The 27,287-nt window shown below is 42.9% G+C and overlaps 1 protein-coding gene across 6 annotated transcripts in view; it reads left to right on the top strand.

The window, feature by feature from the left end:
• Positions 1-27,287, top strand: part of TASP1 (taspase 1) — a 168,596-nt gene that overhangs the window by 102,264 nt on the left and 39,045 nt on the right. For 5 of the 6 annotated variants that reach the window (XM_050952178.1, XM_050952179.1, XM_050952183.1 and 2 more), the window contains one exon: positions 15,008-15,118. In XM_050952178.1, the coding sequence (XP_050808135.1) occupies positions 15,008-15,118 (111 nt within the window). Of the gene's footprint in view, positions 1-1,221; positions 1,772-15,007; positions 15,119-27,287 lie in introns of those variants that run through there. The other variant, XR_007774190.1, reaches the window with a different exon arrangement.

The following is a 27,287-nucleotide window of genomic DNA, read 5'->3' as shown; positions in this document are numbered from 1 at the left end:
TTTTGCTCGTCTTTCTTAAACCCGTACTTTGTGGTCACATTAAACTTCTAATAAAACAGTCTGGACCAAACCAAAAAGAATGGTTTCGCGAGGCAGAACTGAAGTGGATAGTCAAATGTTAAAATGTAGTTGTACTGGACCCATGAACAGCTGATTGTGGCCTTTGCCATCAGATTCTTGCTTCCTGTTTATAGAACTCTTGAAATCTCCACAGAACCTTGGGATTTTTTCCAATTAGGGAATGCGTGGCTTAGACACTTCTAGCTGTTTAAACAGCAGGCGATGTGCTTCCCTCATCCCTTTGATTTAGAGCCAAAATATTATGGATAACACACAGTTTCTGATTGAATAGGAGGTGGGGAAATTAAATTTAGACTTTTGTAAATGGAATGGGTTTAATGTAATAAACGGAAGAGCAGTAGATTGGTACACAGAATAAGAGTGGTGTTCTATAAACACAAATATCTTTCATACAAAACAGTGGATTTTGGTACTCATCCATTCCTTTCAAATGTGGCCAAGTTTGAGGAATGCAGACTTGAGAGTAAATGTTTGTACCATCTCACAGGCAGGAGATTCAGACTGTCCACATGGAAATATTATAAATTGTAGTTTAGAGTTTCTTATAAAGTATTAAAGAAAACCCTTTGAAAACTATAAACAGAATCTGATGCTTTTCAGTCCTAGGAGGCAAAAATATTTTCAATTTTTTGTTACCTAGGTTGCTGTATTAATGTATTTTAGGGTACAGTTTGTACATGAAATAACGGATCTGCTCTTGTTAGTTATCATTGGAAAACATTTATATATCATTTTGGATACACTTAACTATAACATTAAAGAATTCAATGGAAAATAACTAAATAGGGGTGGGGTTATAGCTCAAGTTCGTTAATAATATCCATTATCTGAGACCTTGTGTAATCTGAATTCAGTCCAGGGAATAGAACAGAAATGGCATTAGCAATGGTGATGGACAATCTCTTGATGTCAGAGGATGGTGGGAAGACCTCTATTCTCATATTCGTGGACTTTTCTGTAGCATTTGTTCATGATACTTCTGTCCCATCTGAGGGCGGTTGCTGAGGTCAAGGGAAAGGCAGTGAAATTGTTTGAGATCTTCCTGGAGGGATGCCCCTAAAGGGTTTGGATGGGGAACTGCAAGAGAGATGGCATCTGGTGGCTAAGGTGCAGAGTCTCACAGGATCAATTCTCTTTTAGCTCTTCTTCAATACTTACCTTCAACCACTGGCAGAAATGGTGAGAGAGCGTGAACACAAGTGTCAAGATGATGCCTAAGTCTGCCTAATCTTTGCACTGTGACAGTATTATTAGACCGGACTTGCCAGTTGCCAGTCTGAGATTAATTTATGAATGAATACTACCTGGCTGAAATTGAACCCTCAGAAACTGGAGATCATGCTTATTGGAGAAGGAGAACACGTGGAGGACTGAACACTCCTGAATTCTTTAAGTACACCAAGCTCTTGCAGACTAGCTTCTGCAAGTAAAACATTCTACCTTCTACGGCTGGCTGTCTGACTGTACCCTGCTCTGGTGGATGATACTTTGACTTCAGTTGTTGCATTCCCTTGTTACTCCTGACTTGACTACACCAAAGCATTCTCCCCTGGTTATGAAAACAGCAGCTATTTGGAAACCTCAGCTAATACATAATACAGCTGCATGCTTCAAACCTGTCCTTTGTGGTCTCTGCTGGCTTTCCATACAGTATCACATCAAATTCAAGATCTTGGTCTCTATCTTCAAGGTATTTTATGAGTTGGGCTCAGAATATTTAAAATCACCTAAAGTGCTGCGATGAAGATCATGATTGAGAACACCATTCCTCAGGTACAAGGTAATGGCTTGTATGGTAAGAGTAAGACTCCCACAGGATTTAAGAATATTAATTTCAACACCTTCTGTTCCAAATCCAAGGAGTATTCTATTGACCTTACTTTCACTAGAGCTTTCACATTTATGCACTCATGTACAAGTCATCCTCTCCCTGGAGGGAGAGAAGGAAAACTGACTACTGATTACCCATTCGTGGCTGGCCAAGTTTTGAAATCTAATTTCCTGATTTAGAATGTGAATTAAACATGTAATGATATTGTTATTTCAGAGTCTTATAGAGAAAAATGTTTAGAAAAATTGATCAATTTTGTCTACATCACCAGTTATCAGGATTTCTTGGTTGGTTTTTTGGTTGGTTTTGTTTAGTTTTGTTTTTTATAGTTGACATGAGTTACAGATGATCTTGTAACGCATGAATCATGGTGGAAAAATCCCATGAATGATTTATGAGAAATTATCTTCAGTTTAAAAAAAAAAAAGAACTTCCACATCAGTATATTCATTAAAATTGGCTACTGCCTAGTCTTTTGATGGGAGGATTTTGACACCCATACTGAATTCCTTAAATAGATTTTTAACTTTTGTTTATAGTTCAAGTGTGTTTTTCACTCTAAGTGAAATATTAATTTACCTCTGTAAAGGGGCCAGCACAGGGCCTATGCAGCACTCAAATCTCTAAGTCTAGTGACTGGTCTTCAGCAAGAAGAATTTCATCCTCTCTACTTTCCACACTATCACTTCCATGAATATTTAGGGGTGTTTGCAAGCGCTTAACTTAGGCATTGCTCTTTGACAGTATAATTTATATTGCATATATACTTTTAAAAAAGAGCTGTCATACCATTAACATTCTTGAATACTCTCAAATACTAGATCATAACTGTTCTATAAAGTAAACATTTTGGGCGGGGAGTAGGGAGAACAAACAAGTTTTAGCAAACTGATCTTCAGTGTCCTGACCATATCTGTGTGGACCATCCTGTTGAAATCTCTCTTCTCAGCAATCATTTTCTGACTGTGCCCCAGACACCAGTAGCAAATAATATTTAGCAAGGTAGACTGAAGACATAAACTTGAGCTATGAACACTAAATGTAATTAACTCACCTATAGTGCTTAAGAAGATGTGTTGCTGATTGTTTATGGAGATTCAGGTACAGTAAACCTGTCTGTATTTTGATGTCTATAATGACATTTCAGTTGCTAAGATTACACCTTCCTAAAGAGAACTTCAGGAGAATAGCTCAAAAAGCCAAGCAAACTCTGGCAGGAAACTCTGACGAAAGAACCTTGCAAATCCCACTCTAGGGAGAAGGGTTTAATGTTTTTTGGAGCTCCCAGGATGGGAGTTCTCCTAATAGCACACAGGTCATGGTGATTGATGGGGAAAAGGTCCATGCTCCGATAGCCACTGGACTGCCAGGGGACAAAGTTACACGGTATAGCCACTTCCTAGCTTTGCCATGGGGCCATCCCACCTCCCAGAACCTTTGCAGCATCCATGGTGGTCTGGAGTGGGGAAAAAACTGCCATAGAGGCATTTCTGCCCCTTTCCCATGTGAGCAGGGGGAGATCCTACTGAGGAAAGGCTGTACCAGTCCTAGAGTGAGAAAAACATACTACTTATTAACAGTAAACATACTCTACATATTTTAAGTATATATACTTTTTAAAAATAAAGTTAAGATTGTTAACACCCCTTTGTGGAATAAAACTGGCTAAAAAGTTAATAGAAGCAATACAGACTATAACATTTTGAACGTGTGCTCCAGGCGAAACTTCAGTTAACACCTTATTAAACTCTAATGGTTGATGCAAGGGGTTGGAGTAGATGAGCCAGGTGGTCCTTCCCAACCCTATCATGGTGGCTAGTGATTCTTTTTTTAAAAAGAGAATGGAAATACTGTCTTCATTTTCTCCATGAAACTCATTAGTTGGTTTAAAGTCTTTGATTTTTGGAATTTGGAAGCCTATAAAAACCTAGTAAAAAGTACTTAGTGTTTCTAGGTTGCTATTAAAAACAAACATCCACTTACATTATTAATATGGAAAGGAAAAACTTAAAGTGAAGAGCTGGGGTCTGTCAGTACTTACTCCATGCATTGGTAAGTGTGCTCTGAAAGCCCACAACCCATCTTATTTGCTGAGCTCTGTAGCTTACTGCCATGAAAATGAAACCACCAAAGGGCCAAGGGGTCCTGTGAGAGCTTCCAGCCCAACTGGTAAAGAAGCTAACAGCTCTCCTTTTCTTCAGCCCAGAATCTAATTAATAAATTTAACTGTAAAACTGGAAATCTGGAATTCTAGCTAAGATCCTCCTTTGTCCTCATAGGTATTCACCATCACAACAGCATTGTTTAGTTATTCGTGTGTATGTCTTTCTGTTTGGTTTTTTTTAAATATCCCTCCAATGCAGTTGTGGGCAACCTACGGCCCACGGACTGCACGCGGTCCATCAGGGTAATCCGCTGCCAGACAGTATTTACATCCCAGTGGCTGCCGTTTGCCATTCCCAGCCAATGGGAGCTGTGGGAAGCGGCGGCCAGTATGTCCCTGCGGCCCGTGTCGCTTCCTACAGCTCCCATTTTCCAGGAACCATGAATGCGGCCACTGGGAGCTATGGGCAGCCATGCAAATGTAAACAAACTGGTGGCCCACCAGTGGATTACCCTGACAGGTCACATGCGGCCCGCAGGCTGCCCACCACCGCTCTAATGTAATAATATATAAGGACAAGTAGATACCATGTGTGTACATATCAAATATAAGAAGTAGAACAGTGAAAGCTTTAATAAGAAGTGTTGTTACGACATTCATCATTTGCTTAAGACAACGAGCATGCAGCTCCTTAAATGAAATTGTCTCTCTTTAGAATCACTCACTGTTCTTGTGGGTTTTGTTAAGGTTTTTACTGACACTGGAGAGCATTTTAAAAATACCTTTCTGTGTGTGCTTTAGCAGGTCTTGCTTCTACTTCTGTATTGAAGGATCTGAGTATGATTCTCCTAAATGAACATGTATTTTGAATGGCGTGCACTATATTCAATGATATAAATGTCTTTAAAAATCTAGCATGAAAAGTCTCAAGGAGAGTATAAATTTTTGCTGTAGCATCTTTAAAAATCCAACTTATTTTAAATTGCTGTGATAGTTTCAGCTGTTTGTTTTTTTTATTATTCTAAAATTTAGAGATCTGTGGATCCAGATGCTTTCTTGGATTTAACAAGTGAAGGTGCATGAAATCAAAATCTGACTCTCCATTTAGTGTGTATTCATATCAATTACCTTTATCAAAGATACCCTGTATAGCTTTAGCACTACATTTAATGTGATGCAGGGCAAATTACTTCATCTCAGTTTGAGGTGTGCACAGGCTTAGTAAGTCCAGTCACGTAGTAGAAAATGAGCATCCTTGTGGACTAATGGCCTCTGAACCTTCTTTAATAACATAATACAAACATATTTAAAACTGGGAAGTATTACTTTGTTTGCACTCTATCAGTACTGCTTAACAGTTTTGCCACTCCAATGCTTATATCTTTCCATAGTAAATGTTTACATCCAAATTATCAAGAAATAAAATGTTAATTACAGTGGAGCTAGTAGTGGTTCCTGTAGTATGGAAGACAGTAGATCTAAATACAATACATCCGATGGGGGACCGGCTAGTCCATGGAGCTGGTAACAGTAAATGGAACACTGCTTTTGCCTTAGAATGGATTTACCTATCAGCTATCATCCAATAGCAGATCTTTCATGCTCTAAATGAAGAGTTGGCACCAAGCCTGGGATTCTAATAGGCAGGTCCCCACCATCACCAAATACACAACAATTGGGCACTCTTTTTGTCAATCTTGGCAAAGACTAAGTTTTAAATGGACTTGGAAACTAAGTTGCCAATCCTAGATACCTGTCCCTCCAGGGCAGAGCTGAAGTCTGAGGCAAACCAGAAGGGTCAAGTATCGTGTCCTTGCACTATTGTATATCTGTTCTGTGGATCAAGCTCTGGTGGTTCTAATCTAACAACCTTTCATAAGTGTTAGAGTCCCCTTAAAATTGGTCGGTTATCTACGCGGCTTCATTTTACAGACAGAACTTGCTTGTCGTGTAGTTTCTGAGAGGAAACCTCTCTGCTTTAGCCTTCTGATGCTCAGCCTTAGCCTGAATTCAATGGGAGTAGTAGTGAGTCCTGAGCTGTGAAAATTGGGTTGCAAATTTTTTGGAAGCTGTTATTAGATTAAAAGAATAAGGCACACAGATATGTGTAAGAAATCCCTTCACAGCACTTCCAAACTGTCAAATCGGAATAAAATGCTGAATTATTAAATTCTGAAGTTAGGTTAAGTTGATGATAATGTCCATCATGGTAAAATATAATTTATGTATCTGTTGCATAAAGCTACTGAAGGGCACCTTGTCTTTTCACAGGGGTGGGTTGCTATATTTAACGACTTGATTCATCAGGTTTATATTTTTGGATACTGTATGCAAAATTCTTCCTGCTTATGCCAGCATAAACCTGTGTTGATGTATGAGAGCAGAATTTGTTCCTATTGCTGTTATATTTGCAGTTTGCAAACCAGTGGCCCAAACAGAGGTTTGCTTAGCATCTGCATCTTTCCACTGTAATAAAATATATTTTCAGGCAACCAGTATAGAATACATTTACTGAAGTCTTAATTTCACGTTAAGATATGTGCAAAGAGCCCAATGTGGATTAAACTAAATCAGTGTGGGTATTCTGAGGTCCTATCCTTTTAGTAACACATCATGGTGAATATAATATACAGGATAAAATTTAAGTAAAACACATTTCAAGTTTTCATGTCTTTTAAAACTTCTAAAAATAGCTGAACAAATATGAAAAATGCGCTGCCAAGTGTTCCTTTTAATTGCGGTTCATGTGTCCCTTAGCAGTCTGTACTCCTCTTTTCTCTCTAATGTCTTGCTTGCAACAGATGCTGGTTTTAGATCTAAAAGGATAAAATATGTTCTAAACTTTAAGTTCAGGAAACGTTGAGGGCACTCAGCACTTTACAAAGTCAAGTCCCTTGTGCATAGCACGAACATGTGTAGGATTAAAACAATTTCAAGATCCTCTTTACATCAGAGTTTTTACATAGCTGACCCTGATGTGTGTGGTATCAAACCTATCTGGCATCCAACATAGCTTGACTAAGCAGATGGAACTCTTCATGCACGCTGTCTTTTTGGCTGTTATAAAATACTTGCAACTCCTTTAGCACAGCTTTAGTCATGTAGTAATATGAGAAAATAAGTGTACCTATCCAAAAATGTTTTAAATACAGAAATATGGATGTATTCTTTCCTCTTTTTAATTAGATGAATAAGAAACATTCTCTACCTAAACAGTTTGCAGTAAGGATATGTTCATCGAGTGATGGTCCCTATTGTATTCCCCTAAGAGCAGTGTTTCCCAAGCTTGGGACATCGTTTGTGTAGGGAAAGCCCCTGGCAGGCCGGGCTGGTTTGTTTATCTGCTGCGTCCACAGGTCCGGCTGATCGCGGCTCCCACTGGCCGCAGTTCACTGCTCCAGGCCAATGGGAGCTGCTGGAAGTACGTCTCTCGGCCTGCGCCGCTTTCAGCAGCTCCCATTGGCCTGGAGCAGTGAACCGCGGCCAGTGGGAGCCGCAGTCGGCCGGACCTGCGAACGTGGCAGGTAAACAAATGGGCCTGGTTCGCCAGGGGCTTTCCCTACACAAGCGGCGTCCCAAGTTTGAGAAGCACTGCCTAAGAGCTGATTAGCCTGACTCTGACAGTACCCACTGGAGGAAGTGCAGGACACTTAAGAGAAGGCTCATAGGGTTACTGATGAAAGAATTGAGGAGCTCCAAATTGTTGTGCGGGGGTTGGGTGGTAGACCTCGCGCTTGGGTGCTGGTGTATATCTCCAGTGATCACAGAACATTCCAAGGCTCACAGACATGAGAAGAAGTCACATAGAACACCAGACCCATCAGTCCCTGCTACTGAGCTGTGTACCCCTTTTTTATCGGTACTGCCAACATCAAGGGAACCTTTAGTTCTGAGACAGTCCTCTGCTCCGGTTCTGGCTCCAGTTCCAACTACAGAGCACATGCTGCTGACACCAGAGAGGCGTCAGATGGCACCCGGACCTCATGAACTATTTTCCTGGGAAGAAATGAATTCACCACATCTCCTGGTGCATTCTCCTCCTAAAAGAGTACTCTCTCCTGCATTGGACTTATCTCCTTCAGCTAGTGTTCCTGACCACTCCCCTATGATTCACCCAGATCTGATGGTACCATCGTTTGAACAGTGGTCTGATTTCTCAGCATCTGAGGACTGAGAGAGACCCAAAAGTCAGCTACTCCCGTACCATTGCCATGAATATCTGAAGGCTTCACCGGCTCAGTGGCATTACCCTCCCTTTCTTCAACACTAGCCTGTGCAGATGACCCAGTCCTGCAAACACTTGCTTAACTTTAAGACAATGAGACTATCCATATGTTTACAGTTAAGCATGTACAGAGTTTTTGCAGGATAGGGGCTGTAACGTAGCTAACTGTATGAGGCTGTGTAGTGCAACTCTTTGGGCTGGCAGTTTCAGCTTAAGGAAATCTTCAACCACACATCATTGATACCAATTTTTAAATATTTTTGTATTATTTTAAAATCACTTCATAAAGCTCTTGTAAAGCGCATACACAGTTTGTAGCTTCCACGCTCAGCCATTTTTTAGTTCCCTCTCCCTCACTTCAGTGAGGAAAATGGTGTTTCGTTTTAATTGTTTTGTTCCACTTTCCAAGAACTTCAAACCAGTTACACTTTTTTTTTTTTTGCCAAAGTTTTAAAAAAAAAAATCACATTTTGGGCACAGATTGAGAACGGAAAACTGCAGGCCCAAAGTCGAGTTTCTTAGGACCGTACGTGAATGAATTAAAAGCTAATGAAAACCATTTTGGAACTTCTACTATAATAGTCCATATGGAGCAACCACTCTACATATTTTTAAATTCAAACAACTCAGAGCAGGCTTTTGTGGAAAAAAAACTCCCAAGTGTACTGTTTCTCCTCCTTTCTCCTGCTTTACTTGCAGGCCAATAAGTGTACCTGGGGTAAAGGAATGTACAGTAACTTTGACCGAGACTCCAAGTAAGTTCCAGCAAACAAATCCCTATGAAAATGAAAAGGGTCTAGGGAAAATGTAGCATTAAATGTTTTGGCACTAATTCTATAACAAGGAAAGAAATCTGCAGCTGGGGCACTTGTTAAGTGGGAACACAACTTTACTTGAGTTATTCATGCTGCTAAAATTTGGCTGGCTGCTGGATAACAATTCTAGGTGCAGATAAAGAGGGTGAATTTACTTGGGAAAGTAAAGATGTGGCTGGCTTAATTTGCGAACATTTCTTTCGTATGCTGGTTTTATGTGCTGAACGATGAACATTTCTGAAAAGTGAATGCTGAAGGCACAAGAATGTTATGAGCTATAATGGCCACACTAAGTGATTATACGGAGTTAGGTAACTTTTATTACCAACACAGTTACACTTCACTACCTACCCATCTTCACTTAGCACTGAACAGCCCTGTCTTGCAGTAGTATAGATTTTGTTTGGTTTTTTAATATTTGCTTCTGTGCTGCTTATAAATCAAGGTTCAACAATAATATATGAATAACAAAGATACTTTTTACTTTGACAAATCAATCTAAAGTGAACAAGGCGCTCTGGTTTCTAAGAGGAGAACTTTAAATTCTTCCATATCAAATTGTAATGACTACTAGATGTTCAATGTGGTTGTATTGTACTCTATTTTTACAGTATTTTAACTCTAGTTAAAATATGGGATGTAGAGGTTGTTTTAAAAAAAACAAAACAAAACATTGTTTGGAGATGGCCCGGTAACCAATAGTTCAATGGAATAGAAAGTGAGGCTATTCTTCAGACAATATGGATCTCAACCAGTTTTAGTATTTTGAAACAACACAATTTATTTTATTTTAATATGAAACACCACCATGGAGGGGGGGAGAGACCCATTTTTGTGTGATGCATACTGCATTAAGCGTCCAAATTCTGCCAGGCACTGAGCGTCTCCTAGTATGTTACTAAGCTTTCAACTTCCATTTTAGTTAATGGTTGAGGATGCTACGTCCGTTGCAGGATCAGGATCAATAAGCTAAATTCTACCCTCAAATACTCATGTGGAACTTTTATTTAAGATAATGTGCTCACATGCATCTAATAGCAGAATTTGACTCCAATTATGTTACCCATGTTTTGACATTTCAGTGTTCAATATCTTTGCAGTGCTACGTAACAATGAATTTGGTTTTTGTTAACTGATACTTGTGTGAATCCTACTGATGTCTAGACCCCTTATGTTACTTTGACACTGGAAATTTTGGAGTCCAATGTTAACAAGAAAGCAGTTTCTCTTTATCTACTGTGGTAATTTAAAGACACATACACTATCTAAATATTAGACATTTAAAAAAAATAGCCCATTATTTTTCTAAAATTCAATCATAAAGTCTAAATTTTTTTTGCAAGCACATCTATTTGAATGTGCAAAAAACAGACATCCAAATACTTTGTTTGCATTGCAAACGTGGGGCTTTAGCTGGTGCATTTGTAAAGACTATTAAAAAACTTACTATATGCAGTAAAGCTGTCTTCCACCATTGATCCACAATACAGGAACTTCAAAAAAAAAAAAAAAAAAAAAAGGAAACTTGGATGTGTTGTTTTATATGGAATGACTTATCATTACAACACCAGACACCAGCTGTTCATTAATTGTGATAGTGCTAGCATCAAGCCTGTCACCAGCAAATGCTACTTTTTGTTAGTAACATAAAAATGAGATGCATAGACAGTGCATTTGTAAAGGATTGCTGCATTTGTCATCAGATTAAAGTCACTTGGCCTTCAGCTTTATATTTTACAGCACCACCCAGTGTGCTATAATCATGTGGAACTGGACTGCCTGCTGTGTTCCGTTGAATTATAACATAACATTTTGAATTACTCTAGTTAACGGGAGTGTCAGTGTTTTCATTTAAACAATAACAAAAAAATTCCAAATTTTACATCTGCAGGGCAATAGCACGAAAATATTCCGTTCAAAACTTTTTGTCTTACAGTGCCATTTTTCATTTTAGCATTTTCCTATGAAGTGCACATACTGCATAACTGGGCTTTTGCTGGAGTAGTTCAGAGACCTCTGCCTGCTTAGTACTATGGCAAACACCATTAAAAAGCCTTTTTAACCTTTTACTAAAGATACAGAAACACAAACACTTGAAATGTAAAGTAAGGCTTTCATTTTAACAACATCCACCGCATTCTTATGCAGGTAGCTTCACATCCAACATCAGAGCCTTCTTGCTCAGCATGGGTAGCGAATACTTCCACCTTGGCTAGGAATGCCCCTGAAGACATTGTGGTGTCCTCATCCCCTGCCAAGGAGATTGTCAGAGGAAAGAGACCAATCCCCCTCTCCAATGCCAAGGAAATAGCACATTCCTCAAAGGTGGAACAATTGAGATTCCAGGTACCATCTACTAGCAGAGCATTGGATATGGAAGGTAGGGTGTCAGTGTGGCTCCCTGGTACCAACCTCTGTTTCTTCCCTTCGGGCCTTCAAGACTGTCCACTGATGAGATGGCAACAACCTTGGTGCAGCAACAGCTGGATTGTGGTAGCCACTTGGTGCTGACGGTTCCTGAAGCTTCAGCAGCTTTCCTGGCTCAAGTACCTATAAGGGACATTTGTAAAGCTGCAACATGGTCATCATTGCATACTTTTACAAGTCACTATGCTATATCCCAGCAATCCAGAGATTATGCAAAATTTGGATGAGTAGTTCTACAATCACTGTTAAGATAGACTCTGAAACCCACCCTCCTGCAGACTGACCTCCTGTGAGTCACCTGAAGTGGAATGCACATGTGTAATCACTCAAAGAAAAAATGGTTACATAACTGTTGTTCAACATGTGTTGCACGTGTCCATTCCAGGACCCGCTGTCCTTTCAATAATAATATAATATAATTAGTAAAGGAGATGTACCTATCTCATAGAACTGGAAGGGACCCCGAAAGTTCATCGAGTCCAGCCCCCTGTCTTCACTAGCAGGACCAAGTACTGATTTTGCCCCAGATCCTTCTATGTCGGAGTCTGTAGCCAGTAAGAAGAAACTAAGGAGGACGGGAGGCAGCTCTGCCATTTATACCACTGGACTGCAGCACAAGAGTGCTAAAAGTGTATGCACCGCCCCGACAGGTGGCTCTTAAGGGAAAAATCTTTGGCTGTGGTGCACTGGGCACGCACTTGAAGTGGAATGGACGTGTGCAACATATCTCAAAGAAAAGTTACAGAACACATTAGTAACCATTTTTGTAAGGTTTCTTTCAGTTCTTGTGTTGATGCTTATAAGGCAGAATATTCTCAGTAACGCAGATTCTTGCAGACTATTCAGGGAAACAATCACACAGTGCTGTAAAATAGATATAGTAAACAGACTGGAAAAATGGCAAAAATGTCCCCAACTTTATTCAGATATGAAAATCTTCAGTATTGCTTCTAAATATGGAAAGGCCACAATGTTCAGACATCAGAGTGGTAGCCGTGTTAGTCTGGATCTGTAAAAGCAGCAAAGAATCCTGTGGCACCTTATAGACTAACAGATGTTTTGGAACATGAGCTTTCGTGGGTGAATACCCACTTTGTCAGATGCATGGGTTCAGACACTTGGTTTTCAGTTTGATAGTCTCTCCCCAATGGTAATTTGTTACTCAACTCTGACAATAAACTGCAGTTTAGTTTTTAATTCACTTGATGTGAGAATAAATGGATATAGACTCATAAAACTAAAATTTTCAGATTCTTTACCTTAAATATAGACTCTTGTAATATATTTTGCCTTATTTTTGTTTAAGATGCTGGTATGCATGACATGATAAAATGACTAATTTTCTTTAGCTTGATGCACTAAGGCAGTGGTCCCCAAACTTTTTACCTTGTGCCCTGCAGATCCCTCCAGCAGGTGTGGATACCTGTTCATGGATCCCATTGGAAGGCACAGCACCATTGGCCAGGACCAGGAGTGGAGCTGGGTGGTGCTACCCCCCGGGGGGGCTAGCCCAGGCCCTGCTGCGCCCCCCTCAAAAATGTTCCTTCGTAGGGGGGCGTGCCCCACCAGTTTGGGGACCTCTGCTCTAAGGTGTTTAAAGATAAAAGTATAAAACCAAAAATATGTATGGTACACCCCAAATATGTATGGTACACAAATGCTCTCAGAGCTAATATCTGATCTCAGACACTCTAATATAAATCAACAGTAGCTTCCTTGAAATCAAGGAAGTTGCTCTACATTCACATTGGTGTAACTGATATCAGAAACAAATCTTGATAACTATACTTATGTCATTGTATACATCTGTACACATAGGCATAGATTTTTTAACACATTCTAGGGCCCAGTTCTGCCATCTGATCTGCCTAGTGTAGACTGCCACATCCCCATGGAGCATCTTAGACTTCAGTGGAACTGCATAGGCGTGAGAGCCTGTCCACATTAATCCAGTGACAGGTTTGAGACTTTACTTTTTACATGTCATATGGGACGGCAAATTGTTCTAGAAATACTGAATTTTTTAGGAAGTGGTGCAGACTAGCCTTAAACCCAAATATATTGATTTTATTATATTATATATAATATAGTGATTGATTTTATTATATTATCAACCAATTATGTTTAGTTAGCAAATGAGGAGATGGAGAAGATGGTAACTTTTGTGGTTAGGTACTGTCTGAGTTTGCACAACACCAATCACATTTGAGCCCCAATTCTGAATGGGACTGTAGGTGCTACCTCAGTGAGAATCAGTGGTGAAACGAAGGGCCTGTCTGTAGGGGGATGATTTCTAAAGTGCAATAAAGTGTTATACATTAATTGGTCGGTGTAGACCTTACTCGGTGCGCACTTAAGGTTCCCTAACATGCTTTAGCATAATGCTGTTTAAAACAGCACTACGTTAAAGCATACTCCCTATGGACTCCTCTGGGCAGGGATGAAAGTTGGCAGTTAAGGCAGTGTAGTATATGTGTCACTTTAACACTGTGTTTCTCAGCTTTCTATCACTTGTGTCTTTTATTGCAACCATAACACTTTCTTGTAAGGGGACCTAAATTCCACATTTCTTGGTTTCCCAGCACAGCTTTTGTATTCTGGACGGTACCATCAAGTGCTTGCAACCTTAATTGTGTGTTGTTGACACTTAGGGGTGGTGGAGGAGGAATGGGTTATTAGTGGTGTAGGAAAAATCACAAATTAGAATAAACAACATTTAATACTTATGGTGACTTAAAAATAAAAAATTCCCTCACTTCTTGGAGTAAATGTAGTTTGATCAAACATCAGTTTGGTTTCGTCTGTTTGGTCTCCTCAGTTGTGATAATCCTCCTTAAGTCATAGGACCCTACATGTCACCAACTTGAGATGGACCCTGCCTCAACTGAAATTGATGGCAAAACTTCAATTTCAGGGGGAGTACAATTGGGCCTCTGAGATCTGATACTAAAGTGTGAGCACCTGCAACTTGCACTGAAATTGAAATATTCAAGTCACCCTCAGAATTTCATTACTAGAAATATTTATGTTAAATGCTGTATCTTCTTATTTGTTTGAATTATATTCTGAGATAGTAAATCAAAGCTTTGCAGTTGTGCACCAGATAGCCAAACAAGAGGATACTAAATGACATTGAAGAGCTGATCAAAGCTTGTCAGTCGGGTGTTTTTATATATGTTCTTATCCTTTAATCTGGCTGTATTTCCATTCTGAAGAAAATAATGAATATTCAACCCTTCATGCTAAAGCTGCCTTGGCATTTCTCAGTGTTACTTTTACCACGTAGATAACGTGGGAGTCTAGGTCTTCCTGACCTATCAAGTGAGTACAACAGTTACCCATCAGAAATAATGGCAATTCTCAATAGAGAAATGGAATTGACATTTATATAGAAATATTATCATGACTTGGCTCTTCCGCCCTAGGTGGCAAGTGTAAAGAGGCGGGGGTGGAGGGTAGGCAAATTTAAAATAACATCCTTCTTGCAAGTAACAACTCCTTCCTTACCTCCCACTTCTACCTAGGTTCACCTTTTCTAGCCAGTGAAGATGGTGTACTTGGTGGAGTGATAGTTCTTCGATCTTGCAGATGTTCTGCAGAGCCTGACTCTTTACAAGAAAAGCAGACTCTACTAGGTAAGAAGATTTTTGTATAGTTTTATTGTGAACAGGAGGTGCTAAACTCACGAACCAAGCAAGGGCTGAAATAAAAATCATGTGTACTACCACCCATAAATAGGAATATTTGGCATAAAAGAGAAGCATTTGTCATTGAAATACAGGAAAGCTCTGGAGGAGGGACAGAGTGGAAGTTGTAAATAATTTTTGTTTTTGAAAAGTATGGGTGAGATCATGCCTCTTAAATTTCCATTTGTGAACTTAAATGTGATTTGTATTGGTCTATGGAGCCAGAGTCCTTTTTAGTGAGAGCGTAGATAGTAGTAGTAATTTCATTTTAGTTGCTTGGATTCTTTTTTTAAAATATTTTTAAAACACTTTCTCCCAGTGTAGAGAATCACATTTCTGGTAAACTAAAATGCATGCACATACATCCTGCTGTTAAAGCTGCTCAGTGCATTGCATGCCAAAATGTGCTATGTGAGAATGTTTACCTCTTCTTTCTCAGAGACCAAAACGTGTATCACATGTGTATCACATGCATCTGACAAAGTGGGTATTCACCCACGAAAGCTCATGCTCCAGTACGTCTGTTAGTCTATAAGGTGCCACAGGACTCTTCGCTGCTTTTACAAAATGTGTCTGATGGTTTGGAACATGGTCTTCAAATTTGGCAGGGTCTCTAGACTCCTAGGGTCAGAAATTCCTTTTGCTACCCACATGAAAATCCATCCAGATAAGCCACAGTACTGCCATTTACATGTGCACAGTAGGACTTGACATGTTTGCTTCTGAAATGCCTAATTATTCAGTCTACGCTGTGGACTTCCCCCATGCTGTGCCTGAAGACAGATGTCACAAAGACAAAATGAGTCATTATCTTCTTTCTGCTACTACTGCATTTCTCCCATCAAAATACTTTTTGCACTAGGAGAATTTGCACTGGTCTGGGAACCAGAAGACCATACGTTTGTCTTGCCTTCTCTGCTCTTCGGTAATAAAATCTGTGCACCCTTGCAGCTTCATTGTTCCTCTGGAAGGGAGACACATCTCACGATTTTACAGAATGATTAATGGTCACTTGTGGCAGAAGTGGGAATAGAACACAGAGACCAAATCTTCCACTCCTGTTCCAGCCCCTTTGTGCTGCCTGAGCATTGCAAAAAGGGTGGAATCTGGCTACAGCTGCCACGTTGATAATTGCTTCATCAGAAGGTAACTTTGTGTTAGTGATCCTGGTTTCTACGCTGCCACTTTCCCTCTGCACCCCAGTGTAGAAGCCAGGAAAGGGGAAATGGGAGAAGGTGGGGCAGCGGATTTCTGCTCATTCTGTCCCAATAGACAGTTAGGGTATGTCTACACTATGGGGTTATTCCGATTTTACATAAACCGGTTTTGTAAAACAGATTGTATAAAGTCGAGTGCACGCGGCCACACTAAGCTCATTAATTTGGTGGTGTGCGTCCATGTACCGAGGCTAGCATCGATTTCCAGAGCGTTGAACTGCGGGTAGCTATCTCATAGTTCCCGCAGTCTCCCCCGCCCATTGGAATTCTGGGTTGAGATCCCAGTGCATGATGGTGCAAAAACAGTGTCGCGAGTGATTCTGGGTAAATGTCATCACTCATTCCTTCCTCTGTGAAAGCAATGGCAGACAATCATTTCGCGCTCTTTTTCCCTGGATTGCCCTGGCAGACGCCATAGCATAGCAACCATGGAGCCCATTTTGCCTTTTGTCACTGTCACCGTATGTGTACTGGATGCCGCTCACAGAGGCGGTACTGCAGTGCTACACAGCAGCATTCATTTGCTATTGCAAGGTAGCAGAGATGGTTACCAGTTGTTCTGTACCGTCTGCTGCGCCATTGTAAATTGGCGATGAGATGATGGTTATCAGTCGTTCTGTACTGTCTGCTGCTGTCATGGGTGCTCCTGGCTGGCCTTAGCTGAGGTCGGCCGGGGACGCAAAGACAAAAATGGGAATGACTCCCCGAGTCAATCCCTCCTTTATGGTTTATCTAAAAATACAGTTAGTCCTGCCTAGAATATGGGGCAAGTATACTAGAGAAGCAGTGTATCAGAAAAGCAATTCTGAACCTTAGCGTCCAAAATATGGGTACTAGCATGAATTCCCCTAAGCTTAATTACCAGCATAGATCCTGTAGTGCTGCCACCAATCAGGACTTAGAGTAGAGTGCCTGATAAACGCTGGTCTCCCCCAAAACCTTCCCTGGGGACCCCCAAGACCCAAATTCCTTGAGTCTCACAACAAGGGGAATAAACCATTTCCCTCCCCTTCTCCTCCCCTCCAGGTGTTGCCCCCCGGGCTCCTGGAGAGATATACAGATTCAAGCTCCCTGAATCTAAACAAAGGGATTCCCCCTTCTCCTTTCTTCCTCCCAGATCTTTCCCACCCTGGGTACACTAGGAGATCACTGTGATTCAAACTCCTTGAATCACAACACAGAGAAATCAGATGGGTTCCCCCCTTTCTCTCCCCCTCCCTTCTCCTTCCCTGTTAAGTACAGACTCAATTCCCTTGAGCCTCAACAAGGGGAAAAATCAGACAGGTCTTAAAAGCAAAACTTTTAATAAAAGAAAAAAAAATAAAGAAAATCACTGTAAATTCAAGATGGAATATTACAGGGTCTGTCAGCTTCTAGAAACTGGAGAAACAGCCTCCTCCAGCAGAAATACAATTTAAAATACTTTCAGCCAAATACACATTTGCAAATAAAGAAAAACAAATAAAAGACTATACCGCCTTTCTACCTTTGTACTTACAAAAATGTAATAGAAGATTAGAGAGCCTGTAGGTACGTGTGGTCACTCTCAGAGCCCAGAGAGAACAAAGCCAAACCCAAAAAACACGAACAAAGGCTTCCCTCCACCGAGATCTGAAAGTATCTTGTCTCCTGATTGGTCCCCTGGTCAGGTGTTTGGTTCACTGTTTGTTAACCCTTTACAGGTAAAAGAGACATTAACCCTTAACTATCTGTTTATGACACTCCCTGAGTCAATCCCTCCTTTATGGTTTATCTAAAAATAGAGTTAGTCCTGCCTAGAATATGGGGCAAGTGTACTAGAGAACCAGTGTATCAGAAAACCAGAGAGCACAGCCACTCCGTGTCAGATCCCGCAGAAATGATGAGCTGCATGCCATTCACGAGGGATGCCCCTGCAACAACCCCACCTGTTGATTCCCTTCTCCCCCAACTTTTCTGTGCTACCGTGGCAGTGTCCCCCATTTGTGTGATGAAGTAATAAATAATGCAGGAATAAGAAACACTGACTTTTTAGTGAGATAAAATGAGGGAGAGGTAGCCTCCAGCTGCTATGATAGTTCAGGCAGTACAGAATCTTTTCTTTAGACATGAAAAGGGGGGGCGGGACGGCTAATGGAAATCAGCCCCCAGTTGCTATGATGAGGACGGTTATTAGCCGTTCTGTACCATCTACCGGAAATGACCAGGAGTCATTCCTATTTTTACCCAGGCTCCCCCGTCTGACCTCACCTGAGGCCAGCCAGGAGCACTCACGGGCTGTGATGACAAGAGATAGCAGTCATATTGTATTGTCTGCCACCGGGGAGGGAAGGGGAGAGAATTCGGCTATTCATTGCCGCGGCACCGCGTCTACCAGCAGCATGCAGTAGACATAGTGTGACATATAAAAAAGTCAAGAAATGATTTTTTCCCCTTTTTCTTTCACGGGGAGGAGGGGGGTTAAATTGACGACATATACCCTGAAACACCCCGGACAATGTGTTTGACCCTACAGGCATTGGGAACTCAGCCAAGAATGCAAATGCTTTTTGGAGACTGCAGGGATTGTGGGATAGCTGGAGTCCTCAGTACCCCCTCCCTCCCTCCATGAGCGTCCATTTGATTCTTTGGCTTTCTGTTATGCTTGTCACACAGCACTGTGCTGTGGCCTCTGTCTATCATAGGCTGGAGATTTTTTCAAATACTTTCTCATTTTGTCTTCTGTAACAGAGCTCTGATAGAACAGATTTGTCTCCCCATACAGTGATCAGATCCAGTATCTCCCGTACGATCCATGCTGGAGCTCTTTTTGGATTTGGGACTGCATGGCCACCCGTGCTGATCAGAGCTCCACGCTGGGCAAACAGGAAATGCAATTTAAAAGTTCGCTGGGCTTTTCCTGTCTACCTGGCCAGTGCATCTGAGTTCAGACTGCTTCCCACAGTGGTGCACTGTGGGATACCGCCCGGAGGCCAATACCGTCAATTTGCAGCCACACTAACCCTAATCCGATATGGTAGTTCCGATTTCAGCGCTACTCCTCTCGTCGGGGAGGAGTACAGAAACTGGTTTAAAGAGCCCTTTATATCGGTGATAAAGGGCCTCATTGTGTGGACGGGTGCAACGTTAAATCGGTTTAACGCTACTAAAATCGGTTTAAACCCGTAGTGTAGACCAGGCCTCAGTGTATGGTCCCTTAGCCATCACAGCTAGTTGTCCATAAGTTAGAACTGCATGTGGGTTAATATAACTTTATGTTGGAGTTGGAGCAGCTTGAGAATCAGAGCGACAACCAATCACATACTACCTCTTAGAAAGAACCTGCCAAATGTGTATCTAAATATATTATCTGTGAAAAGAGCTATTCCTACATATGTAACCGTGGATTCATTATTTTTCTTTTTTAGCTGCTGGCCCAAAGATAAGTCTTATTTGCTGGCAGCGGTAGTGGGCAGTTAGTCTTTTAATTCAATTAGTAGAGGTTTTCATGGAAATTAGTGACAAGGGGGACTGTTCTGATCTTGTAGTATGACCTTCTGCATTAATACAGGCTATAGACCAGGAGTAGGCAACCTATGGCACGTGTGCCGAAGGTGGCACGTGAACTGATTTTCAGTGGCACTTTCACTTCCTGAGTCCTGGCCACCGGTCTGGGGTACTCTGCATTTTAATTTAATTTAAAATGAAGTTTCTCAAACATTTTAAAAACCTTATTTACTTTACATACAACAATAGTTTAGTTCCGTATTATAGACTTAAAGAAAGAGCGCTTCTAAAAACATTAAAATGTATTACTGGCACGCGAAACCTTAAATTAGAGTGAATAAATGAAGACTCGGCACACCACTTCTGAAAGGTTGCCGACCCCTGCTATAGACCTTTATCGAATTTCTGAATCAATCCTGTAACTTCTGACTGAGCTAATTTCAAACCTACATCTATACTACAAGCTAGGGCTGTGATTCCCTGCTTGCGTACACATACTCAACTCGCTCGCATCTGAGCTAGCATGCTAAATATATAGTAGCGTAGCCATGGTGACAAAGGCAGCAGCGACATGCTCAGTCGCAGTGATGGTACAAGCACTTAGTAGGTACCCACGAGGTTCAAGCTGGTTTGTACTTGGTGTGGCTAGCCTATGCCATCACTGCTGCTGACTTCTACTGTGGCAATGCTACTATTTTTAGCATGCTAGCTCAGATGAGAGCTAGCATTAAGTATGTGTACGTGAGCTGGAAATATATAATGTAGACACAGCCAGTCTGAATTTGCCTATTTTAAACTTCTAACCATTGGATCTCATTATACCATTTTCTGCTATTAATATCTTCTCTACGTAGGCTCAGCTTAATCTTCTCTTGTGTCAACTACATTATTGAGCTTCAGCCTTGTACTACAAGATGTGTTTTCAAGGCCTAAAATTATTGTAGCTCTTTTCTGAAACCGTTCCGATTTTTCAACCTCTTTTTTGAAGTGAGTTTGCCAGAAGTGGACAAAATATTTTGGTAACTGTTTTGCTAAAGCTGTATGCAGAAGTAACATCACCTCTCCACTCCTACTTCATAGTCACCTGTTCATGCATCCAATGATTACTTTAGCCCAGGGAGGTAAGACTCTATTGGTTATTTGCCATGATCTTAAAGTCTCTTTTTTTCAATACATTTAGAATACAGTACCCCATCTTGTAGCACATGTTCTTCTTCGAGTGCTTGGTCATATCCATTCCAGTTAGGTGTGCGCGCGAAACGTGCACGTTCGTCGGAAGATTTTTACCCTAGCAGCACTCTATGGGTTGGCTGGACGCCCCCTGGATTGACTGTGCTGTGGCGCCGGATATCTACCTCTGCCGACCGAACCACCCCCTCAATTCCTTCTTACCGCCCGTGTCAGTCGTTGGAACAGTGGAGTGCGCTTGTACTGACCTCCACCTCCCTAGCTACTCGTAGTTCTCTGGTTATTTTTTTGTATATATAGTTCAAAGTTATATAGTTATAGTTAATTTTTATTGTTCATAGTTAGTGTATAGTTAAGAGGAGTTCAGGGATTAGCCCCTTCCCCGCACCCGGTGCCAGGGCCCATGCCTGGTTCACCGGGTTTCAAACCGTGCTCGGCCTGTTATAAGCCGATGCCGACAGGAGATCCACACAACTCCTGCCTTAAGTGCCTCGGGGAATCTCACCTGACAGATAAGTGTCGCATTTGCAAGGCTTTTAAGCCAAGAACAAAGAAGGAGCGGGACTTTCGGCTAAAGCAGCTCCTCATGGAGGCGGCTCTTACCCCTCCGACTTCAGCACCAAACACTGGTCAATCGGCGGGCAGAAGCGCCTCCTTGGCACCGGACTGTGCCAGTACTGCCAAGGCCTCTCAGCACCGGCCATCGCCGGCACCGAGGTCGACTTGGCACCGCTTCCTCTCCCTGAGGTCGAGAGAGCCTGAGACTCCTGCTGCTTCCGTGCCACCTGCACCACAGCCTGCGAGCTCGTCTAAGTCGGATCGCCCGGCACGGACGATGTCGGCACCGTCTATTCCGGTCCCGCAAGGGCCGTCGAGTCCGGTGCCTGTCAGCTCCCCGACGAGCCATGGTTGAGCTTACTATTCCATCCATGCTGGAGACATTCTCAACGGCGAGGGATCTGATTGCCATGACAGAGTTGACGCTGCCTCAACCCCCGGCACCACCGGTGCAGGTAATACAGTCTATTGGCAAGCCTACCTTGATAAAACCATCCTCTGTTGGCACAGCAGAGCAGCACCGTTCATGATCACGGTCCCACAGACTTTCCAGGTCCCGTTGGCGCTCCCGCTCCCGACGCAGCTCGCAGTCCCGGTACCTTTCTCCTCCTCGGTACCACTCGCACTCTCGGCACCAGTCGGTATCCCGTTCGCTGGCCCGCTACTCTTGGCACTGTTCTAGCTCCTGGCTCCACTCCAGGCACCGTGACTCCCATAGCCGCTCCCGACGTCGAGCCTCGAGATCTCAGTCGACCTCCCGGCACCGCTCCGGTCACAAGTCCCGATCTCGTTCCCAGTACTGTTGTGCCTCCCAGTACCGGTCCCCGGTACCAAGTAGAGCAAGGTCCACTAGAGAAAGAGACTCTGCCCAGGGCTTTTCAGCACCTCCATGGCCATCCAGACATGCATCAGTGTCGTCCCACGCGGACAGCTCTTATGCTCAGGACCGCGATTCTGATGTGCCCACCAGAGTCTTCCAAGAGACTCAGGACCAAGGACCCCATCAGTGGTCTTTCTGGACACCTTGGGCGTACCACCAGGCCCAAGGCGTACCAGCAGTTCTGTCCCGCTCTGTCTCATCAGAGCACCGAGTGCCAGAGGCGACGGTTAGCCATCCCCCTCTGACTGCTACGGAGGAAGCCCCAGTTCACCCACCGGACTCCCAGCTTCCACTGGAGCAGGAGGTCGCCCAAGAGCAAGAAGCCACACAGGACCCGCTCGTCGCCGGCATCTCCTGTTCCTCTTCTCCAGATGAGGCGGTGGTACGAACATCCTCCACGGGCCCTCCTCCAATCGACCTGAGAGCCCATCGGGACCGCCTAAGGAGGGTAGCACTCAATATGAACCTACAGGTGGAGGAGGTTCCGGAGGTAGAGGACCCGGTAGTGGACATTCCATCGGCGGATGCCCCCACTAGAGTGGCCCTACTGTTTATTCGGACCATCCAGGCAAATGCCAATACTATATAACAGTCCCCAGCCTGTATCCCTCCTGCAGCCAGGTGAGTCGAGCTTAAATATATGGTGCCCTCTAAAGGGTACGAGTACTTGTAAGTCCATCCTCCTCCCTGCTCACTAGTCGTCCAGTCCATTAATGAGAGGGAACGCCAGGACCAGCAGGCGCCAGCCCCGAAATCAAAGGAGGCTAGGCGAATGGACCTACTCGGCCGCAAAGTGTACTCGGCAGGGACGCTACAGCTCCGGGTGGCAAATCAACAAGCCTTGCTTAGCCGCTATAATTATAACACCTGGGTGGCGGTGTGTCATAAACAGATAGCTAAGGGTTAATGTTCTTTTACCTGTAAAGGGTTAACACAGGGAACCAAACACCTGACCAGAGGACCAATCAGGAAACAAGACTTTTTCCAATCTGGGTGGAGGGAAGTTTTGGGTGTGAGTTCTTTGTCCTTTGTTCTTGATCTGTTCTCTTTCTCGGCTCTGAGAGTGACCACAGGAATCTCCAGGCTTTCTAATCTTCTGTTTCCAAGTTGTAAGTACAAGGATAGTAAGACAATAGGTTTATATTGTTTTTTTGTATTTAAATGTGTGTAGTTGCTGGAATGTGTTAAATTGTATTTTTTTTGGATAAGGCTGTTTATTCTTTTTTTTCCTTTAAGCAATTGACCCTGTATATTGTCACCTTAATACAGAGACCATTTTATGTCCTTTTTCATTCTTTTTATATAAAGCTTTCTTTTTAAGACCTGTTGGAGTTTTTCTTTAGTGGGGACTCCAGAGAATTGAGTCTGCAGCTCACCAGGGGATTGGTGGGAGGAAGAAGTCAGGGGGGAAAATCTCTTTGTGTTAGATTTACTAAGCCTGACTTTGCATACCCTGTGGGTGAGGGAGGAGAGAGGTTAGATCTCTCGGTGCTTGTGTTTCAAGGACTTGAAGCAGGGAGGGTGGAATCCCTTTGTTTAGATTCACGGAGCTTGCTTCTGTATATCTCTCCAGGAACCCAGGGAGGGAACACCTGGAGGGGAGGAGGGGGAAGGGAAATGGTTTATTCCCCTTTGTTGTGAGACTCAAGGAATCTGAGTCTTGGGGTCCCCCAGGGACGGTTTTGGGGAGACCACAGTGAGCTAGGCACTGTATAATTCCTGGCTGGTGGCAGCAATTACCAGGTCCAAGCTGGTAACTAAGCTTGGAGGTTTTCATGCTAACACCCATATTTTGGACGCTAAGGTCCAGATCTGGGAAGAAATGTTATGACACGGTGGGTAAGTTTACGGAGCTTCTCCCTCAAGACTCCCGCCAAGAGTTCGCTTCCCTCTTGGAGGAAGGGAAAAAGGTGGCCAGAACTTCCCTCCAGGCCTCGTTGGATGCAGCAGACTCAGCAGCCAGGACTCTGGTCTCGAGTGTTGCCATGAGGCGTATCTCATGGCTTCAGGTTTCAAACTTCCCACTGGAGCTGCAGTATACCATTTAGGACTTACCATTTGATGGTAAAGGCCTCTTCTTGGAAAAGACTGACCCCAGGCTGCAAAGCCTGAAGGACAACAGGGTCATAATGCGCTCTCTCGGCATGCATCCGCCAGTGACCCAACGCAGGCCTTTCCGTCCCCAGCCTCACCGCACATACACTGTGCCTAGACAAAGACAGGACTTTGGCAGGCGGCGCGGCCAACGTGGTCGCAGAGGACCGTCAGGACCCCAAAGGGGCCAAAATCAAGGTCCCTCGAAACCACCACCGGGACCAAAGACGAACTTTTGAAGGTGCGCCCGAGGGCGGTCTACCAGTTACAGGCCAGGATCCCTTTCCTGCCTTCTCCAACTGTCTCTCCTACTTCCTCCCGGCGTGGTCCCAGTTAACTTCAGATCGCTGGGTCCTACGCACGGTGGAGTATGGGTACCACCTCCAATTTATTTCAACCTCGCCCTGCCACTCTCCAACCCTGTCCCTCTTCAGGGACCTCTCTCACGAGCAATTCCTCGTACAAGAGGTGCGGACGCTCCTTGCCATAGGAGCTATAGAAGAGGTACCGATGGATGAAAGGGGCAAGGGGTTTTACTCTTGTTATTTCCTAATCCCCAAACTGAAGGGAGGTCTCAGACCTATCCTAGACCTGCGAGGACTCAACCAGTTTATGATAAAGTTGAAGTTCCGCATGGTATCCCTGGGGACCATTATCCCATCCTTGGATCCTGGAGACGGGTATGCCGCCCTCGATATGAAGGACGCGTACTTTCACATAGTCATCTTTCCCCTGAACAGGAGATACCTCTGCTTTGTAGCCAACCACCAGCACTTCCAGTTTACGGTCCTGCCGTTTGGCCTTTCTACAGCCCCAAGGGTATTTACAAAGTGTATGGCCATAGTCGCCGCCTACCTCTGCCGACGTTGGATACATGTTTTTCTGTATCTGGACAATTGGCTCATCCGAGGGGCCTCTGAGACCTACAAAATAAAAAGGCATCATATAAAAAATGGAAACTAGGTCAGATCACAAAGGACGAATATAGGCAAATAACACAGGAATGCAGAGGCAAGATTAGAAAGGCAAAGGCACAAAATGAGCTCAAACTAGCTATGGGAATAAAGGGAAACAAGAAGACTTTTCATCAATACATTAGAAGCAAGAGGAAGACCAAGGACAGGGTAGGCCCACTGCTCAGTGAGGAGGGGGAAACAGTAACGGGAGACTTGGAAATGGCAGAGATGCTTAATGACTTCTTTGTTTCAGTCTTCACTGAGAAGTCTGAAGGAATGTCTATGATAGTGAATGCTTACGGGAAGAGGGTAGGTTTAGAAGATAAAATAAAAAAAAGAGCAAGTAAAAAATCACTTAGAAAAGTTAGATGCCTGCAAGTCACCAGGGCCTGATGAAATGCATCCTAGAATACTCAAGGAGTTAATAGAGGAGGTATCTGAGCCTCTAGCTATTATCTTTGGGAAATCATGGGAGACGGGGGAGATTCCAGAAGACTGGAAGGGGGCAAATATAGTGCCCATCTATAAAAGGGAAATAAAAACAACCCAGGAAACTACAGACCAGTTAGTTTAACTTCTGTGCCAGGGAAGATAATGGAGCAGGTAATTAAAGAAATCATCTGCAAACACTTGGAAGGTGGTAAGGTGAGAGGTAAGAGCCAGCATGGATTTGTAAAGAACAAATCGTGTCAAACTAATCTGATAACATTCTTTGATAGGATAACGAGCCTTGTGGATAAGGGAGAAGCGGTGGATGTGATATACCTAGACTTTAGTAAGGCATTTGATACGATCTCGCATGATATTCTTATAGATAAACTAGGAAAGTACAATTTAGATGGGGCTACTATAAGGTGGATGCATAACTGGCTGGATAACCATACTCAGAGAGTAGTTATAAATGGCTCCCAATCCTGCTGGAAAGGTATAACAAGTGGGGTTCCGCAGGGGTCTGTTTTGGGACCGGCTCTGTTCAATATCTTCATCAACGATTTAGATGTTGGCATAGAAAGTACGCTTATTAAGTTTGTGGACGATACCAAACTGGGAGGGATTGCAACTGCTTTGGAGGACAGGGTCAAAATTCAAAATGATCTGGACAAATTGTAGAAATGGTCTGAGGTAAACAGGATGAAGTTCAATAAAGATAAATGCAAAGTGCTCCACATAGGAAGGAACAATTAGTTTCACACATACAGAATGGGAAGAGACTGTCTAGGAAGGAGTATGGCAGAAAGAAATCTAGGGGTCATAGTGGACCACAAGCTTAATATGAGTCAACAGTGTGATACTGTTGCAAAAAAAGCAAACGTGATTCTGGGATGTATTAACAGGTGTGTTGTAAACAAGACATGAGAAGTCATTCTTCTGCTTTACTCTGCGCTGGTTAGACCTCAACTGGAGTATTGTGTCCAGTTCTGGGCACCGCATTTCAAGAAAGATGTGGAGAAATTGGAGAAGGTCCAGAGAAGAGCAACAAGAATGATTAAAGGTCTTGAGAACATGATCTATGAAGGAAGGCTGAAGGAATTGGGTTTGTTTAGTTTGGAAAAGAGAAGACTGAGAGGGGACATGGTAGCAGTTTTCAGGTATCTAAAAGGGTGTCATCAGGAGGAGGGAGAAAACTTGTTCACCTTAGCCTCCAATGATAGAACAAGAAGCAATGGGCTTAAACTGCAGCAAGGGAGATTTAGGTTGGACATTAGGAAAAAGTTCCTAACTGTCAGGGTAGTTAAACAGTGGAATAGATTGCCTAGGGA

This window comes from Gopherus flavomarginatus, chromosome 4, assembly GCF_025201925.1.
Source record: "Gopherus flavomarginatus isolate rGopFla2 chromosome 4, rGopFla2.mat.asm, whole genome shotgun sequence".
NCBI lineage: Eukaryota > Metazoa > Chordata > Testudines > Testudinidae > Gopherus > Gopherus flavomarginatus.
The sequence above is the reverse complement of the archived record's forward strand: the minus strand, read 5'-3'. Positions and strand labels throughout refer to the sequence as shown.